General features: G+C 47.3%; 1 protein-coding gene across 1 annotated transcript in view; it reads right to left on the reverse strand.

Moving 5' to 3' along the window:
- camsap3 (calmodulin regulated spectrin-associated protein family, member 3) overlaps positions 1-21115 on the reverse strand; it is a 171177-nt gene that overhangs the window by 104599 nt on the left and 45463 nt on the right. The window contains exon 2 of the mRNA XM_080216729.1: positions 15596-15855. Within this exon, the coding sequence (XP_080072855.1) occupies positions 15596-15855 (260 nt within the window). The remainder of the gene's footprint in view (positions 1-15595; positions 15856-21115) is intronic.

Consider the following 21115-nt stretch of genomic DNA (forward strand, 5'->3'; position numbering starts at 1 on the left):
AGATCTATGAATGAGGTATATTTTTGGAAGAAACAACTCAGCCAACACTCCACATTTAGCCCACGACTGACACAAGGGATTAACCGTGCATCCTCACGTTGCTGTTTGTAAAATCTAGCACACCCAATGGAGAGAGTAGCTACTCGCTGGCAGTGAAGCTACATGGGAGAACGCTGCACACAAAACCAGTCTTTCCTGATGCTCCAAAGAGGAGTGTCGAGCGGTGGTGTAATCCGACAGGCTTCTGAACAGCTGTCAAACTCACCAGTCCTGGTCCGCCTGATCTAAACACCCAGCTGGAGTAAAGCACCTGAATCACAAAGCTCACATTCCTCGCGCATGATGCAACCTATACATTTCCTCCCTTAACATCACCATCCTGACCCTGGTGAAACCCCACCCGGGGGGCGGGGGGGATATCACAAACATTTTCTAACAGTGCTAAGACAAAAGATGCACCTCTAACCCAGTGGGGCTCCTGCAACCACCTTGAATCAATACACACCTCCGGCAGTTTGGTTCAATCTGGGGCAGCACTGAGGGAGTGCCACACTGCCACAGGTATTAGATTACAGAGGAGATATTAAACTCGGGGCCCCGCCAAGTGGGTATAAAAGATCCCAAGGCACTGTTTTGAAGAGGAACAGGGGACTCCTCCCTAGTTTCCCAGACAACGTTCATCAACATCTGCTCAATATCACATTGATGGGATCTTGCTGTGCTCAAATTGTCTACCCTGCCTCCCACCATCACAGAATCCCTACACTACAGAAGGGGGCCATTTGGCCATCAAGTTGGCACCAACTATAACCCCACCCAGATCCTATCCCCACACATTTACTCTAGCTAGTCCCTCTGACATTAAGGGGCAATTTATCACGGCCAATCCACCTAACACCTTTGGAGCACGAGAGAAAACCGGATCACTTGGAGAAAACCCATGCAGACATGGAGAGAATGTGCAAACTCCACACAGACAGTGACCCAAGCCAGGAATCGAACCCTGGTCCCTGGCAGCAGTGCTAACCACTGTGCCACCCAAGGCCAGTTGCATCTGGTATCCCCAGGCAGTCTCCCATCCAAGTCAATCCCATCAATCAGAAGAGACCAGGCATTTTCAGATAAATCTGGCTGTACAACATTAAATACAACAGTGGGTACACTTCAGAAGAATTTCATTGGCTGTAACTGTTTGGGCCATTCAAGGGTTGTGAATGACGCTATATAAATGTAGGTCATTGTTTTATGATACATGTTTTAGACTCCAGAATGAGGTTAGACATAATTAACTTGAGCGAGACAAGATGACATCAACACAGTGCCAGTACGATTTACCCCACTAGAGGATGACTGTGCTTCTGTAATAGCTTCTGGGAAGGATGACAAAGACACACATGCAGGAGGCCAAGGAAATTTGGCACGTCAGCTACGACTCTCACCAACTTTTACAGATGCACCATAGAAAGCATTCACAGCTTGGTATAGCTCCTGCTCTGCCCAAGACCACAAGAAACTACGAAAGTTCCTGAATGTAACCCAATCCATCACACAAACCAACCTCCCATCCATTGACTGTCTGCCCTTCCCGCTGCCTCAGGGAAAAGCAGCCGGCATAATTAAGGACCCCACACATCCCGGTCATTCTCTCTTCTGCCGGGAAAAAGATAAAGGTCTGAGGTCACGTACCAACTGACTCGAGGACAGCTTCTTCCCGAATGCCTTCAGATTTTTGAACGAACCTACCTTTCTCTACACCCTAGCTATAACTGTAACACTAAATTCTGCACTCCTTTTCTTCTCTATGAACGGTATGTTTTGTCTGTACAGCACGCAAGAAACAATACTTTTCACTGTATACTGATGTGTGACAATAATAAGTCAAATCACACATGTATGTGGCCACTACATGTATAAAAGTGGCACTGTACACATGTATGTGGTCACTACACACACGGATGCAGTCACATACACAATTTATTTCAGGGGTGGGTGCACCAACATTTCACTCAATCTCACTGACCCACACACTTGTACTCCAGGATCCCTTCCCAGGACACAGAGTGCCTGGTACAGGACAGGGCTATGCCAAGCGGGTCAGTGTATGGTTAAGTGCCAGTTGGGGTACCAGAATGGTAGCCCTCGCCCAGAAATGAAAAAACAAATTGACAGAATCCCACTTTCCGGGTACTCAGGCACTAAGCTGCTCGACAATGGCCCAGTCCTGTACCAGGCATTCCCCATGCCCTGTGAAGTGGGTTCTGGGTGGAGATGTGCCCGCTTCACAGAAGGACCAACTTCTACCCTGACCAACGTCTGCGCCCAAATCCGACTAACCAACAACCTGCATTTAGATAGCACCTTTAATGCAATAAAGCATCCCAGAAGCACTTGAGTGTATTAAGCAAAAACAAAAGGCAAGACACCAAGCTGGAGGAGGAGCAGGTGGCCAAGCTTTTTGTCAATGAAGAACAACAGTACATCACAGGGACAGGCCCTTTGGCCCACAAGCCTCCACTGACACAGACACCTCTCTAATCTAATATTTTCTTGCCTCTACTCTGTCCATATCCCTCTACTCCCTCCCTATCCATGTATCGACCCAGATGCCTCTTAAATATTATAGAATCTCCTTCCACCATCTCCTCCAGCAGCACGTTCCAGGCATTCTCACCCTCAATAGATTTAAAAAAAAGGGTAATATTACAATCATCACTGGGGGACTTCAATATGCAGGCGGACTGGGAAAATCAGGTAGGTAGTGGATCCCAAGAAAAGGGATTTGTGGAATGTCGAAGAGATTTTTTTTTGGAGCAGCTTGTGACAGAGCCTACTAGGGAACAGGCGAGTCTGGATTTGGTGATGTGTAATGAGGCAGACTTGATTAGGGAACCCAAAGGTGAAGGAACCCTGAGGGAGCAGTGACTGCAATACGATTGCACTGCAGGGTAAGTTCTATGGGGAGAGGCTGGAATCAGATGCAACGGTATTACAATTAACTAAAGGTAACTACAAACGACGTGAGGGAGGAGCTGGCCAGAGTTGGATTGGAAAGGGAGCCGAGCAGGGAAGATAGTGGGACAGCAAATGGCAGGAGTTTCTGGGGGTTGTCCGGGAGGCAAAACAGAAAGTCATCCCAAGGATGAGGAAACAAGCCAAGGGGAGGATGTGGCATCCACGGCTGACAAGGGGAGTCAAGGACAGCATAAAAGCAAAAGGAAAGGCATATAAAAGTGGTGAGGATTAATGGGAAGCCTTTAAAAGCGAATAGAGGACAACTAAAGAAGCAATAAGGGGGCAGAAGATGAAATAGGAGTGTAAGCTAGTAAGTAATATAAAAGATGATAAGAAGAGTTTTTTTTCCCCCAATATATAAAAGGTAAAAGAGGCAAAAATAGCCTTCGGACCACTGGAAAATGAGGCTGGAGAAGTAATAAAAGGACACAAAACAAATGACAGAGGAACTGAATCGTTACTTTGCATCAATCTTCATAGTGGAAAACACCAGTGGGATGCCAGGGCTCCAGGAGAATCAGGGAGTGGCAGCAGACAGAAAATTAATCGGCCGGTTAGCCTGACTTCGGTCATTGGCAAGATTTTATAGTCCATTATTAAAGATGAGATAGCAGAGTATTTGGAAGTGGATAATAAAGTAGGACTGAGTCAGCACGGCTTTGTCAAGGGGAGGTCATGTCTGACAAATGTGTTAAGAGTTCTTTAAGGAATTAACAAGGAAGTTAGATACAGGAGAACCAACGGACATGATTACTTAGATTACCAGAAGGCCTTTGACAAGGTGCTGCATAGGAGACTATTAAATAAGTGCCCATGGTGTTAAGGGTAAGATCCTGGCATGGATAGAGGATTGGCTGACAGGCAGAAGGCAGAGAATGAGGATAAAGGGTTCTCTCTCAGGATGGCAACCGGTGACGAGTGCTGTGCCTCAGGGGTCAGTGCTGGGAACACAACTTTTCACAATACACATGAATGATGTGGAGGAAGGAACTGAAGGCACTGTTGCCAAGTTTGCAGATGATACAAAGATACGTAGAGGGACAGGTAATATTGAGAAAGCAGGAGGCTGCAGAGGACTTGGACGGATTAGGAGAGGTGGGCAAAGAAGTGGCAGATGGAATATAATGTGGGAAGCTGTGAGGTTATATACTTGGGAAGGAGGAATGGAGGCATAGACTATTCTCTAAGTGGGAAAATGCTTAGGAAATCTGAAATACAAAGTGTCTTGGGAGTCATTGTTCAAGAATCTCTCAAGATTAACGTGCAGGTTCAGTCGGCAGTTAGGAAGGCAAATGTAATGTTAGCATTCATGTCGAGAGGGCAGGAATACAAGAGCAGGGATGTACTTCTGAGGCTGTATAAGGCTCTGGTCAGACTCCGTTTGGAATATCATGAGCAGTTTTGGGCCCCGTATCTAAGTAAGGATGTGCCGGCCTTGGAAAGGGTCCAGAGGAGGTTCATAAGAATGATCCCGGGAATGGAGAGCTTGTCATCTGAGGAACGGTTGAGGACTCTGGGTCTGTACTCGTTGCAGTTAAGATGGATGGGAGGGTAGGGGGGATCTTATTGAAATTTACAGGATACTGCAAGGCTTGAATAGAGTGGACGTGGAGAGGATGTTTCCACTAGGAGGAAAAACTAGAACCAGAGGGCACAACCTCAGGCTAAAGGGACGATCCTTTAAAACAGAGACGAGAAGGAATTTCTTCAGCCAGAGGGTGGTGAATCTGTGGAACTCTTTGCCGCAGAAGGCTGTGGAGGCCGGGTCATTGAGTGTCTTTAAGACAGAGATAGATAGGTTCTTGATTGATAAGGGGATCAGGGGTTCTGGGGAAAAGGCAAGAGAATGGGGATGAGAAAAATATCAGCCATGATTGAATGGCAGAGCAGACTTGATGGGCCGAATGGCCTAATTCTGCTCCTAAATCTTACGGTCTGTGTGAAAACCTTTCTCCCTCTCACTCTCAATCTACGCTGAGTAATTGATCCTTCGACTCTGGGAAAAAGACTCCGACTATCCAAGCCTGTCAATCTCATAAACCTCTATCAGGTCCCCCGTCATTCTCTGATGCTCCAATGAAAACAATCCAAGTTTGTTCAACCTTTCTTCATAGCTCACATCCTCCAAACCAGGCAATCTCTTCTGCGGCCTTTCTAATGCATGAACATCCTTCCAGTAGTGTGGTGACCAGAATTGTATACAATACTCCACATGCAGCCAAACCAAATTCTTATACAGCTGCAACACGATTTTCCAATTCCTATACTCCACGCCCTGACTGATCAAGGCCAGCATGCCATACATCTTCTTGAGCACCTGAGTTGCCATCTTTAGGGAACTGTGGATCTGCACGCCTAGATCCCTCTGTATGCTAATATTTCTAAGGGCTCGACTATTTAGTGTATACTTTCCTTCTGCAGTAGATCTTCCAAATCACATCATCTCACATATGTCCGTGTTAAATTCCATCTGCCATCAGTCTCCAGGAAATTTCTATCCCATTGTGTCCTCTGACAATCCTCCTCACTATCTGCTACTCCCCCAGTTTTTGTATCATCTGCGAATTTACTCATCAGACCACCTACATTTTCCTCCAAGTCATTTATATATATTACAGAGGCCCCAGCACTGATCCTTGTGGAACAAAGCTCGTCACAGACCTCCAGTTCGAAAAGTACCCTTCCATTGCTACTGTCTGCTTTCTACGCCCAAGCCAGTTTTGTATCCGTCTTACCAGCTCATCTCAGATCCCATACGACTTCACTTTCTGTATCAGCCTGCCATGGGGAACCTTATCAAAGGCTTCACTAAAGTCCATATATACAACATCCACTGCCCTATCCTGTTCAATTTTTGTCACCTTCTCAAAAGAACTCAATCAATTTTGAGAGACCTGACCTCCCCTTGACAAAGCCATTCTGCTATTGCAAATAAGCCTATTCTATTCCAGATGCAAATACTAAAGTCCACATGTACAACATCCACTGCCCTGCCCAATTTTTTTTTTGTCAATGAGGTAGATTTTTAAGAATTAACTTTAAGGGAGGGAGAGAGATTGGTTTAGGATTGGCAGCTGGAGATATGGTAGGATGAGGAATGTTGGGGGTGTACAGAGGAGCAGCAGTGAAGGGCTGCAGAAGGTTCACGCCACCCAGTGACAAACAGCTGGGAACATGACGGGCCTACAAGTCCAGGCTCAATCCTACAGAAGTCTCTCAGCAGCGCACGGCATTGGAGGGGGCCAGCTGTACGCGAGCTCGACTGAACATCTCCAAGGAAGGATGGAGGATGGTAGGAAGCAGGATTCCATCATCAGCGTAACCCTTTTGAAGGATGTCAGTAAAGCGGCTCTCATTCATGTTTGCTGAACTTTTTAAACATACACATGACCTCTTTGGAAATCTGGAACGCAGGCAGATGCTGTTTAATGTGACACTGCTCCCACGGCAGTCACGACGGAGGCCGTGAACTTTTAATCACAGGATCCCTACAATGCTGAAAGAGACCATTCAGCCCATCCAGCCTGCACTGACAATCCCATCCCCGTCACCCGGCACTTACACTGCTAATCCCCCCCGCACTTACACTGCTAATCCCCCTAACACCACGGGGCAATCAGCTAAGAAACAGGAAGAGTCAATCACTCGATGGCACTGAAGGGAATTTGACAGCAAGTCACATTTTCACAGCGTTAGAATAATGGTCACACCAGAGAAGCAAGGATGAAAAGGTGAGGAAGCTAGATTTAAAAAAAAGGGAAAAAACGAGTTTGGAATCTCAGCTGCACCAAAAAAAAACCAGGCGGGAACACAAAATCTAGGTCAGCATAGAGGTTAGCACTGCTGCCTCTCAGCACCAGGGACTCAGGTTCAATTCTGACCTTGGGTCACTGTCTGTGTGGAGTTTGCACATTCTCCCAGTGTCTGCATGGGTTTCCTCCAGGTGCTTTGGTCTCCTCCCACAATCCAAAGATGTGCAGGGTAAGGGGGATGGGCCATGCTAAATTGCCCCTTAGTTGTCAAGGGGATCAGCAAGGATAAATAGGGATTAAGGAGATAGGGCCTGTGGTCTGGACAGACCTGATGGGCCAAATGGCCTCCCAGCGCACAGTAGTGTGGGTGCCGGAGTTACAAAATGCCATCTTTAACAGAGTTTCTTAACCCATCTGCGTGTTGAAGTGCAAAAGGACATCATTTTAGAGATTAACAACAGCAGCGCTCTGGGTCCATGCCAATATTTACCCTTCAACTAACACCTTGCTGTGTACAAATATGGCTGTCACATTTACATGACAACAAACTTGGGGCATTGCGAGATCACGAGAAAGCACGGTACAGATGCAGGTCCTTCTTCTCCTGCATCCCCTTTCTTATGTTCTTAACATCGTCCTGTTGCCAGAGAAGTCAAAAAGGGGTTAAATTAATTTGGTTCTGGGCAAGAGGGGGGAAATCAGCCAGGCAACACTGGTTGTTACGTGCCACATCACTATGGGTCCCCGCTGCTCTCTCTCTGGCTGATCCCAGCAGAACAGTTCCTGGCTGTGCTCCGGCAACCCAAGGCCAAAAACAACAACCTCCACTTCCTGACATTCAAACAACTTGTCCCACAAGGCAACTGGATTCCTCCATTGGAAACTGCAGTAGATTCAAAAGGTGACTCATTGTGGTCTCAACAAATAACAGTTAAAACTTCAAGAACAAGGGTTTGACTCTCTCCTCCTCCCGGCTTGAACTCAGGACACACGCGCTCTCCTGATTGGCTTGGGCTTCCCGTGTGACCTCTACATAGGGGCTGGCCCAATCATGTGGCCTGTAGCCTCTCTTAAAGGGACCACATTACCACAAAAACCAAAAGAAACCCACAAAAGATGCTTTCTCAGAAGCCTAAGGAAACTTGGCACGTCAACTACGACTCCCACCATCTTTTACAGATAGATACACCATAAAGAGTATTCTTTCTGGCTGTATCACAGCTTGGTATGGCTCCTGCTCTGCCCAAGACTGCAAGGAACTAACTAGGGTTGTGAATGTAGCCCAATCCATTATTCAAACCAACCTCCTATCCATTGACTCTGTCTACACTTCCTGCTGCCTCAGGAAAGCAGCCAGCATAATTAAGGACCCCAGAACCCAGACTCTTCCACTTTCTTCTGTTGGGAAAAAGATACAAAAAAGTCTGAGGTCACGTACCAACCAACACGAGAACAGCTTCTTCCCTGCTGCTGTCAGACTTTTGAATGGACTTGCCTCGCATTAAGTTGACCTTTCTCTACACCCTAGCTATGACAGTAACACTACATTCTACACCCTCTCCTTTCCTTCTGTGAATGGTATGTTTTGCCTGTATAACATGTACGAAAAAATACTTTTCACTGTATCCTAATATACGTGACAATAATAAATCAAATGTTGCCCAATAACTGTAGCATGAACTAAGGTCAAAAACAGTATTCTTGTCATTTCGAATCTTCATCAGCATGTTAAGAAATGATTTAAAATGTAAATAGTGTACAAGTGCGGGTTCCAGATAATTTGGTAATTACTTCCAGTTAGGATTCATAAGGAGAGCCAGATGACGAAGTTTACTTAACATGGTTTTCTCTTCAAGTTACAGTTTGGCAAGACCCACTTGCCTCTTAAAGCTGTAGAGCTCCAAAAACAGATTGACCGCTCAGAATTTCACATTTTAAAGGCCGATAAAATTTAGATGCCTTCCATAAAATTTAAATCATTAACTTCCATTATTCCAGGATAGGTTTCTTAACTAGCAGCATCAGCTTTGAATTTTAATTGATCTCACCTCAAACCTTAAGCACAAGAGATAAATGAAAGGGCATCACAGTGGCTCAAGCAGTTAGCACTGCTGCTCCTCAGTGCCAGGGAGCCTGGCTCGATTCCGGCCTCAGGTCACTGGCTGTGTGGAGTCTGCATGTTCTCCCCGTGTCTGCGTGGGTTTCCTCCAAAGATGTGCAGATTAGGTGGATTGGCCGTGCTAAATTGTTCTTTAGTGTCCGGGGTGGGGGGGCGGAGTTAAGGAACAGGGCCTGGGTGGGATTGCTGTTGGTGCAGACTCGATGGGCCGAGTGGCCTCCTTCTGCACTGTCGGGATTCTCTAATTCTAAAATTCAAGAACAAAAAAAAGAGACCAGGCCAAAAAATTGCCTGATCATCACGGCTTCCAGTCCCCCACACATAAATACTCCACACTGCCACTAACACCCCTCCACCCACAAGAGGGGAAGTGATGGCCTAGTGGTTTTATGGCTAGACTATTAATCCAGAAACTCTGCTAATGTTCTGGGGACCCGGGTTCAAGTCCCACCACGGCAGATGGTGGAATTTGAATTCAATTATAAAACAAATCTGGAATTAAGAATCTACTGATGACCATGAAACCGTTGTCAGAAAAACCCATCTGGTTCACTAATGATCTTTAGGGAAGGAAATCTGCTGTCCTTACCCAGTCTGGCCTACATGTGATCCCAGAGCCACAGCAATGTGGTTGACTTTCAATTGATCTCAAAGGCAGCCAGTGACACCCATGTCCCTCGCGAGAGTTTAGATTGTGTTTTTCACAACGATCAGGTGTTAAAGTGCTTTCCAACCAATGAGGTACGTTCAAGGTGTTCTATAGGAAGCAACTTTGCGCACAGTAAGATCCCAACGACTGGATTATCGGCTTCTGAGCGTCATGTGAGGGAGTGGCCACTGTCTTCCAAACAGCGCCAGGGATATTTTACAAATCGGAGGGTAGACGGAACCTGGGTTTACAAGTCTGATTTGAGAGACAGCACCTGGGGCCACAGCAGGGCATGTATGATCATACCTGGGTTCACAGAGAGACTCTCCCTGGTATCCCGGCTGACATTTACCCCACAATCAACACCACAAGGACAGATGGTCCGGTTATCATCAGACTACCCTTAGTGGGATCTTGCTGTGCACTAATTCATCTCCATGTTTCCCATAGTGCATTGTGGACTACATTCCACGATTGTGTGAAGAGACTGAGGGGAAAGGGAGGTCGAGAAAGCCACCACATAGACCACAAGATACAAGAACAGAATTAGGCCATTCGGCCCATTGTGTCTACTCTGCCATTCAACCGTAGGCTTATGTTTCTCAACCGCATTCTCCTGCCTTTCTCCCATAACCTTTGATCCCCTTACCAATCAAGAACCTATCTTTCTCTGCCTTGAAGACACTCAGTGACCCGGCCTCCACAGCCTTCTGTGGCAATGAATTCCACACATTCACCACCCACTGGCTGAAGAAATTCCTCCTCATCTCTGTTCTAAAAGGGTCGTCCCTGTAGCCTGAGGTTGTGCCCTCTGGTCCTCGTCTCAGACTCACTAAAACATCTTCCCCTTGTCCACTCTATCCAGGCCTTTCAGTTTTCTCTAAGTTTCAATGAGATTTCCCCACCTCATCCTTCTAAGCTCCATCAAGTACAGACCCCAGAGTCCTCAAACACTCCTTACACATCAAGCCTTTCATTCCCACGATCGTTCTTGTGAACTTCCTCTGGATCCCTTCCAAGCCTGGCGTATCCTTCCTTAGATACAGGGCTCACAATATTCCAAATGTGGTTTGACCAGAGCCTTATAAAGCCTCAGCAGCACATCCCTGCTTTTGGATTCTAGTCCCTCTCAAAATGAATGATAAATGAGGAGGTTCTCTTCTGCTTCCCTCTCCTTTCCATTCACTGGGGGACAGTCCAGCTCTGCTGCTCCCTCTCAGGCTCCTCTGCAGTGACGTGCTGTAAAACAACTAGAACACAATATATGTCAGAACTCCCGAGCGAGGGGGGCTGGCGGCTGGTGTGCATTCTGTACACGGGTCAGTGATTCCTTTGGCTAGAACTACACGGTTCAGCATATTGTCTCATACACAAGAAATATAATACTTCAATTCAGTTTGAACGCCACAAACATTCACTCTCTCCACCTCTGATGCTCAGTAGCAGCAGTGTGTACCATCCACATCCAATCCTACAGTGCAGAAGGAGGCCATTCAGCCCATTGCACCAATCACAACTCCACCCAGGCCCCATTCCCATAACCCCATGTGTTTAGTCCATGTGACACTAAGGGGCAATTTGGCGTGGCCAATCCACCTAACCTACACATCCTTGGGCTGAGGGAGGAAACCCGCACAGACACGGGGAGAACATGCAAACTCCCACAGACAGCGACCCAAGCGGGGAATCGAACCTGGGTCCCTAGCACTGTGAGGCAGCAGTGCTAACCACCATGCCACCTTGCCACATCCGCAAGATGTGTTGCAACAATTCAAAGATCCTTAGACAGCGCCTTCCAAAACTACAACCACTTCCATCTAGAAGGACAAGGGCAGCAGATACATGGGGAACACCACCACCTGCAAGTTCCCCTCCAAGCCACTCACCATCCTGACTTGGAATTATGTCGGCTGTTCCCTCGCAGTCACTGGGTCAAAATCCTGGAATTCCCTCCCTAACGGCATTGTGGGTCAACCCACAGCACGGGAACTGCAGCGATTCAAGGCGGCGGCCCACCACCACCTTCTCAAGGGGCAACTAGAGATGGGCAATAAATGCTGGCCTTGCCAGGGACACCCACGTCCCACAAACGAACAACAGAAGTTGATTCTATATTTGCCTGGCCGAGTCTCAAATCGCACAATTTGTAATCTTTTTCAAAAGTCAGCTCCTCATTAGATTTACTGATCCTCGCAAATCAACTGTCAGAAACATTAAAATTTAAATGGAATATCATTTCCAACGCACCCTCACATTCATCCAACTCTCCAGATCCAGACTCTGTGGTGGAACTTCTTGAAGCCAGAATGCTCCTAAAGCAGGTTCACAGCTCTGAATTTCAGAGTTTAAAACCCTATAAAAAGTGTTAATGCGTGCCATAAAATTTAAATCATTAACTTCCATTATTACGAGATAGGCTTCTCAGGAGTTCTACTTCAGAATTCTCGAAGTTTAACTTGCAAGTTGAGTTGATAAAGTTTTAAAGTTTATTTATTTATTAGTGTCATAAGTAGGCTTACATTCACACCGCAAAGAAGTTACTGTGAAAATCCCCTCATCGCCACACTCCGGCGCCTGTTCGGGTAACACTGAGGGAGAATTTAGCTCGGCCAATGCACCCCAACCAGCATGTCTTTCGGACTGTGGGAGGAAACCTACGCAAACACAGTGCAGAGTCTAAACAGACAGTGACGTAAACCGGGAACTGAATCCGGGTCCCTAGCGCTGTGAGCCAGCAAAGAACAAAAACAGCCCGGGAAACAGGCCCTTCGGCCCAACGAGCCCACGCCGCCATTGTACAATTAGAAAGGCAATTGCAATGTTAGCACTCATTTCACAAGGACTAGAGTACAAAAACAGGGATGTGCCGCTGAGGCTTTATAAAGCTCCAGTCAGACCACATTTGGAATATTGGGAGCAATTCTGGGCCCCGTATCTAAGGAAGGATGCGCTGGCCCTGGAAAAGGTCCAAAGGAAGTTCACAAGAATGATCCTGGGAATGAATTTGAGGAATTTTGAGGACTCTGGGTCTGTACTCAATGGAGTTTAGAAGGATGAAGAGGGAATCTCATTGAAACTTACAGAATACTGAAAGGCCTGGATAGAGTGGACATGGGGAAGATGTATCCATTAGTGGGAGAGACTCGGATCTGAGGGCACAGCCTCAGAGTGAAAGGGACAACCTTTTAGAACCGAGATGAGGAGGAATTCCTTCAGCCAGAGGGTGGTGAATCTGTGGAATTCTTTTGCCGCAGAAAGATACGGAGGCCAGGTCATCGAGTGTATTCAAGACAGAGATAGATAGATTCTTGACTGGTAAGGGGATCAAAGGTTATGGGGAAAAAGGCTGGAGAACGGGGCTGAGAAACATATCAGCCACGATCGAATGGTGGAGCAGACGCGATGGGCCGAATGGCCTAATTCTGCTCCTGTCTCTTCTGGTCTTTGACAGGTATGTTTACACTACAATTGCACTGCGGCTTTGAGTCTGCCCCGCTACAGCTGAACGCCCAACTCGACAGTTTTGCGAACCAACCACCAGATTAAAGCCTACCCAACAGCAGGGTAAATGTGGGAGATGTGTCTGTTCTGTCCATTGGCATGGATCCATTATGGATCATGGATCCCATCAGAGCTCTCCCAACACCCCTCCATAAAAAAAACTACACACCCCCTCCTGCAAATAAATCAATCTGTTGACACAAATTAAATGCGAGTGTATCTGTGGCCCTCCACAAATCCCAGAGTGCGACATGACATAAAATATTTAAAAAATCATCACAGACAAATCACTTAAACAATTTCCATCACCCTTGACAATTCGCCATCCCATCAGGCACCTGCTGTTAACCATCGCACACACAGCTGTTACCCCCCCCCAACCTGTCACGTGACATACAATCCTCCAAGAGGAACTGAAGTCACGGACTTTCAAAAGGATCAGACAGGGGAAGAAGTAAGATGTTACACACCGGTTGTATTTGGAGTCCAATTACTGAGCTGGCTGCTAAATACTTGAGGGGCCCCCTCCAACGACGGGAGCCAAAAAGAAAAACACTTCAGGATCTTGGAAATAAAAGCAGCCAGGAGGAACCAGATCAGAGCATTGCATTCAGAGGAATATCACGAGGGTGATTTCTATCCTGTTGGAAAGCCCAATTTTTTTTTCCTCTCTTCGTTCATGGGCTGGGTCAACATTTATTGCCCATCTCAGAGTCAACCACATTGCTGTGGCTCTGGAGTCACATGTAGGCCAGACCGGGTAAGGATGGCTGATTTCCTTCCTTAAAGGACATTAGTGAATTAGATGGGTTTTTCTGACAACGGTGTCATGGTCATCTTAATTCCAGGTATTTTTCATTGAATTCAAACTCCACCATGGCAGGATTCGAACTTGGTTCCTCAGAACATTAGTGTCTGGTTCACTCATGCCCTTTTCAGAGAGGAAACCCGCCATCCTTTGGAAGTCTCTACCCTCAAGGAGGTGCCAAAATTTCTTTTAATCCATTCATGGGACATGGGCGTCGCTGGCTGGCCAGCATTTATTGCCCATCCCTAGTTGCCCTTGAACTGAGTGTCTTGCTGAGGCAGTTGAGAGTCAACCCCATTGCTGTGGCTCTGGAGTCACATGTAGGCCAGACCAGGTAAGGACAGCAGATTTCCTTCACCAAAGAGGGCCATTGATGAACCAGGTTTCTACAACAGTGGTTTCACAGTAATCATAAATGACTTTTAATTCCAGATTTTTTATTTTAATCAGATCCAAATTTCACCATCTGCCATGGCAGGACTCGAACCTGGGTCCCTAGAACATCACTCTGGGTTTCCTGTGACAATGCCACAGTGCCACTGCCTTCAATTTGTTATTTGATCGAAGGAGGAAAGAAGAAACTTTAAGATGCACCAAAATTGGGAGACGTGGAAAAAAAAGTTAGAAAAATGGGAATTTTTTTTTGCAAAGGAACAGCATCATCACCACGCTAAAGGTGCCCCACACGGTCACCATATTGGCATGCCAATTTTTAAAGTTCTTACTTAGGATGTGGGTCGCTGCCAAGGCCCATTTGCCCATTCCCCAGTTGACCTTGAATTGAGTGACTGGTTGGAGCACTGCACAGGACAGGTATCACATTAGAATCATACAGTAAGGAAGAGGCCCTTCAGCCCATCGAGTCCACACTGACACATTCGAAACACCTGAACTCCTACCTAGTCACTGAGCACGGTTAGATTTCATAGAATCTCTACAGCGCAGAAGGAGCCCAATGGGTTCATCGAGTCTGCACTGACCACAATCCCACCCAGGCCCTATTCCCGCAATCCCACAGTAGCCAGTATAATTAAGGACCCCACGCACCCCAGACATTCTCTCTTCCACCTTCTTCCTTCAGTGGAAAGATAAAAGCCTGAGGTCACATACCAACCGACTCGAACAGCTTCTTCCCTGCTGCTGTCAGACTTTTGAATGGACCTACCTTGCATTAAGTTCATCTTTCTCTACACCCTAGCTATAACTGTAACACTACATTCTGCACTCTCTCCTTTCCTTCTCTATGAAGAGTATGCTTTGTCCGTATAGCGCACAACAAACAATACTTTTCACTGTATACTAATACATGTGACAACAATAAATCAAATATCTACCCTGCTAATCCCCTGAAACTAGGGTCAATTTAGCACGGCCAATCCACCCAACCCACACATCTTTGGACTGCGGGAGGAAATCGGAGCACCCAGCAGAAATTGATAGCGTTCTTATCACAATAGTATAAAGAGTTACAGGGATAATGGATGGAAAAGGCATTGAGGTATCCAACCAGCCATAATTGGATTCAATGGTGTAGCAAGTTCAAATGGGCTGAATGGCCTACTTCTGTTGCTATGGGATATGAGGTGTTAGTTAACAGTAGTGGTGGTACTCGTGGGCAGTGGGCTGCAGAACCTCAATATAGAACACAACCAGGTCCTTTACAGCAATGGGAGTGTCACAGGAACATGGACCCAGCTCACTGGTCTAACCCAAAGGGAACGATAGCTCTCGTCCGCACACTGCGACAATCGTACCATTTTGATGGGCTTCTTCCGGAGATCGGCGTCCGTCACCACTGCCTCCTGGTCCTTCACCTGGAGTCCTTTTCGCGACAGGGCCTGCAGGACGGCCATATTATCCTGAGGCAGGCCCGCCTCATCGTGCGGCAGGGTCTGGCCGCAGACCCGGCAGTAGATGTCCGAGGAAAGCAGCAGGCGGATGACCGGGGGCTTGATGTGTTCCTGGTCATATTGGTCGGTGTAAAACGGCTCCCTCAGCTCATCCGGCACATTCTCTGGAAATAAAAAGAGGAAGAGAAAAAAAATAAACAAAGCTAATAAACAACGCGATAACCAATGTTCGGCTTCCTCCTTTCCACAAACACAGTCAAGTTGAAGGTGGAAACTCCTCTCCAAAAGGAGCTTCACTCACGAGTGAAAGAAAGTTAGCACATGTTGTGTCAGCCGCAGTGGGGAGCACCATGCTCTTGAAGTCAGAAGGTTGTGGGTTCAAGTCCCACTAGTGACTTGGTCACATAATCCTGGCTAGGTTTGTACTCAATGGAGTTTAGAAAGATGAAGAGGGGGAAGGGGGAAGAAAAAAGAGATCTCAAAATACTGAAAGGCCCAGGTAGAGTGGATGTGGGGATGATGTTTCCATGAGCAGGAGATACTGGATCTGAGGGCACAGCCTCAGAGTAAAAAGGGACGACCCTTTAGAACCGAGTTGAGGAGGAATTTCTTCAGCCAGAGGGTGGTGAATCTGTGGAATTCACTGCCACAGAGGGCTGTGGCGTTCAGGTCACCGCAGTAAAAAAAATTCCACAGATTCACTCAGAAGAAATTCCTCCTCATCTCTATTTAAAATGGGCAACCTCCTACTCTGAGGTGATGCCCTCTGGTCCTAGACTCTCCCACAAGGGCAGCATCCATCCATCCTGGCCATTATTCAGTGTTTAAGGCAGAGATAGATCGGTCTATTGGTAAGGGGATCAAAGGTGACGGGGAAAAGGCGGGAGAATGGGGTTGAGAAACATATCAGCCATGATCAAATGGTGGAGCAGATTTGATGGGCTGAATATGCTGCTCTTATGGTCTAACATTCCCATGCAGTAGCGAGGAAGAGCTACTCTGTGAGATGCCCACTTTTTGTCAAGGGGTCAAAAACCAAGAGGGTGGGAACATCCTGTGGCATTGGTATGAAGAGGTACTGGGAAGCCCTTCCTTACATCTTGGCCATTCCCCCAAGATTATAAGCAGCCTGCTTACAGAACTATCAGTCCCTTCAACGTGGCCACGCACGTCTCAAAGAGAACGCGGGACAAGCACAGCAATTTGATCACCGTGCGGCACTCCTGGCCCGTATTTATCTCCCAAACAAACAACTCACAAGCGACCCTATCTGAGCATTACCTCAGACATCAGCCACTGGAGGAGGAAGGAGGTCATTGAACAAAAGGGCTTGGAAGGATGAGAGGCAACCTTATTGAAGCATTTCCTCGATAGGATAGACGGACACCGAGAGGCCGTTTCCCCTTGTGGGAGGGTCTAGGACCCGAGAGCTTCACCTCAGGAGTAAGCGGTCTCCCGTTTCAGATAGAGATGGGGGAGGAATTTCTTCTCTCAGAGGGGGTGAGTCTGTGGAACTTTTCCCGCTGAGGGCTTGGGTCATTAAGTGTTTGAGGCTGAGACAGACAGATCTTTAAATCAGTAAGGGGTTCAGGTGGGAAAGTGGAGTCCAGGTTTATCACATCAGCTATCACCCTGGTTATGACTGTAACATTACATTCTGCACTCTCTCCTTTCCTTCTCTATGAATGGCATGCTTTGTCTGTATAGCATGCAAGAAACAAGACTTTTCACTTTATGCTAACACATGACAATAATAAATCAAAAATCCCACACGTCAGCGAGGAAGAGCCGCACTGTGGGAGATGCCCCCTTTCTATCGAGAGGGAGGGGCTTCATTTTCAAGCTGAACTCTCTCACATGATGAAAGGTAGCTACAGGAAAGGGAAGCTAAAGTTAAAGTTTAAGTTTATTTATTAGAGTCACAAGTAAGCTTACATTAACACTGCAATGAAGTTGCTATGAAAACCCTCTGGTTGCCACACTCTGGCACCTGTTCAGGGAGGATTTGGCACGGCCAATACACCCTAACCAGCACGTCTTTCGGAGCGTGGGAAGAAACCGAAGCACCCGGAGAAAAACCCACGCAGACACGGGGAGGAAGTGCAGACTCTGCACAGACAGTGCGGGAATCGAACCTGGGTCCCTGGCACTGTGAAGCAGCAATGCTAACCAGTGTCCCACTGGTGTGGGAGCAACACTGAATCACTCCCCAGCTGCTGGGCAAGGGACAGGGAGGCCATGGCAAAAAAATGGATGACTTGTTGCATTCTGGAATCCAGCTCCGGAAAGGGAAGCAGATTAGACAGTAACTTTCAAAAAGGGAATCGGATAAAAAGAAACTTAGAAGCAAAATACATAACTGGGTTACATGGGGGTGGGGTTGTGGTGGTGGTGGTGAGTCAAATAAGCTATCAACACAGGGATGATGGGCCGAATGGCCTCCTTCTGTCCCTGCTGTATCAGTTAATGCTAAAAGCAGCAAACTCCTGAATGACTCTGGATAAACACAGGACGAGTCAGGCAGGACGAGATCATTTTCCAGCTGTGGCGCAGTGGGCAGCATCCCTCACAACACCCCAGGACTGAAGGTTGTGGGTTCGAACCCCACTCCAGTCACTGGGCCCACCGGAGTGCCGCACTATCAGGGATCCATCCATCAGGGGATATGTCAAACAGAGGTTACTGATCCCCCTCTCAGACAGGTCAATAATGACATGATTTCAAAGCTCTCCATCATGTCCTGGCCAATATTTACCCCTCACACCGACATCGCTTAGAACACGCGGTCTGTTCCTTATCTTGGTGCTGTTTATGGGAGCTTGCTGTGCAGAAAATGGCTACCGACATTACAACAGTGACTGAACCTCTAGTGCTTTGGGACTGAGGCCATTCCCCTTTCTCTGAGCTGCTTTGACAGCAACCCCCCCCCCCCCCCCCCCCCCCAACCTTCTCCCTACAGAAGAGGGGGGGGCAGATAGCTCACTACATCCAACTGATGTCCACTGAGTCTAACTGGTGATACTGCATGGGTGGCACAGTGGTTAGAGCTGCTGTCTTACAGCATCAGGGACCCAGATCCACTTCTGGTGACTGTGACAGCAGAGTCTGCATGATCTCCCCGTGTCTGTGTGGGTTTTCTCTGGGTGCTCCAATTCCCTCCCACAGTCCAAAAATTTGCAAGTTAGGTGGATAGGCCTTGCTAAGCTGCTCCTTTGTGTGTAGTTGATGGGGATTAGCAGGGTGAATAGGGGATAGGACTGGGGTGGATAGGTAGGCCTGAATAAAAGGATGCAGTCTGAGAGTGGGTGCAGATACAATGGGCCGAATGGCCTCTTTCTGCATCGTGGGCACTTTATGGTGATAGAATAGCAACCCTATAGTGCAGGAGGCCATTCAGCCCATCATGTCTGCACTGACCTCAATCCCACCCAGGCCCTATCCCTGTCATCTCACGCATTTACCCTAGCTAAGGGGCAATTTAGCACGCCCAATCCACCTAACCCGCATATCTTTCAGGCTGAGGGAGGAAACCCATGCAGACATGGGGAGAACGTGCAAACTCCACACAAATAGTGACCCAAGCCAGGAATTGAACCCAGGTCCCCAGTGCTGATAGGCAGCAGTGCTAACCACTGTGCTACTCTTGAGGCTTTCCCCAGTGTTGTGGTGACTCATCCCTCAAAATAAAAACTAGAATGCGGCTTCTGGGTTCGTGGGAGCGTGCCGCACTTTATTCGCTTGTTGGATGTGCCCAGTCAAGAGCTTCAAGTTTTTAGTATTCAGATCACCAAACTATCCTGGCCGCCCCCCCCCCCCCCCCCACCCCATGCCGACACTATAGTTAAAAAAAGTCAACCAACACCTCTACTTTCTCAGGAGACTAAGGAAATTTGGAGCTACGACTCTCACCAACTTTTATAGATGCACCATAGAAAGCATTCTTACTGGTTGTATCACAGCTTGGTATGGGCTCCTGCTCTGCCCGAGACAGCAAGAAACTACAAAAGATCATGAATGTAGCCCAATCCATTGTTCAAACCAGTCTCCTGTCCATTGACTCCATCTACATGTCCCGCTGCCTTGGAAAAGTGGCCAGCATAATCAGGGACCCCACACACCACTAACGTTCTGTCTTCCACCTTCTTCCTTCAGGAAAAAGACACCAAAGTCTGAGGATGTGTACCAACCGATTCAAGAACAGCTTCTTCCCTGCTGCCATCAGACTTTTGAATGGACCTACCTCGCATTAAGTTGATATTTCTCTACACCCTAGCTATGACTGTAACACTACATTCTCATTCTCCACTTTGTACTCTATGAATGGTATGCTTTGTCTGTATAAGATGTGAGAAACAATACTTTTCACTGTACCCCAATACACGCGACAGCAATAAATCAAACCATTTGTGAAAGAGTGTTCCAATCTTCAATTTGTCAAGAAGTGATTTCTCCCATTACCCCCACAAAAAGGTACAACTTTTAGCATCTCCGGTTCCAAAGCCGGAAGTAAATCAGGACACGAAACACAAATCTCTTTAAGTGGGTCAGGAAAGGAATGCAGTGCAAACAGAACAAAGCAGAATTATTACACTTCAAATTCCGAGAGTTTATCACAATTCTACGATGATGTCGATTTTGGGTGGGGGAGAGGAAGAGTGGGAGGATATTCTAGCTCTCCCCACCGGCTGCAAACCCATCCCCCCACCCCCAAAACCACGTGTTTGCCAGTGCAGAGGGGGTGGGGGTGGGGATCAATGGGAAATCCCATCAACAGAACCATGCTGAAACAATGGTTAGCACTGCTGCTTCACAGCGCCAGAGATCCAGGTTTGATTCCCGGCCTTGGATGACTGTCTGCGCAGAGTCTGCGTGGGTTTCCACTGGGTGCTCCGGTTTCCTCCCACAGTCCAAAGATGCGCTGGTTAGAGTGCATTGGCCGTGCTAAATTCTCCCTCAGAGCACCCGAACAGGCACCAGAGTGTGACAACTAGGGGATTTTCTTAGTAACTTCATTGCAGTGTTATCGTAAGCCTACTTGTGACACTAATAAATGAACTTTAAACAGTCAGTCGCAGATCCATTCTGTTGGAGCAGGCAGCCACTGTTCGCTCTTGACAGCTACCCTGTGACTCCTGTTAGACAATGCGCGAGCATGTTTATTAGGTGAGAGCAGGTATGAGCTTGGTTATGATGCCTCGACAGTGGAATGGCCTGCTAGCATTCACTATGGTGAGTGTTACTACTTCCTAGAGGGAGGACAAACCCCTTGTGAGGGGAAAAAGCAGCACATAATGGAAACTCAGCATGACATCATTCTGGTTGGACGTAGGGAACTTAAGCTATTAATAGTCATATCTCAACTTTAAGGTTAAGGGCAGCACGGTGGCACAGTGGTTAGCGCTGCTGCCTCTCAGTGCCAGGGAC

The sequence above is a fragment of the Carcharhinus amblyrhynchos genome, chromosome 33 (assembly GCF_965287045.1).
Source record: "Carcharhinus amblyrhynchos chromosome 33, sCarAmb.v2.hapA, whole genome shotgun sequence".
NCBI lineage: Eukaryota > Metazoa > Chordata > Chondrichthyes > Carcharhiniformes > Carcharhinidae > Carcharhinus > Carcharhinus amblyrhynchos.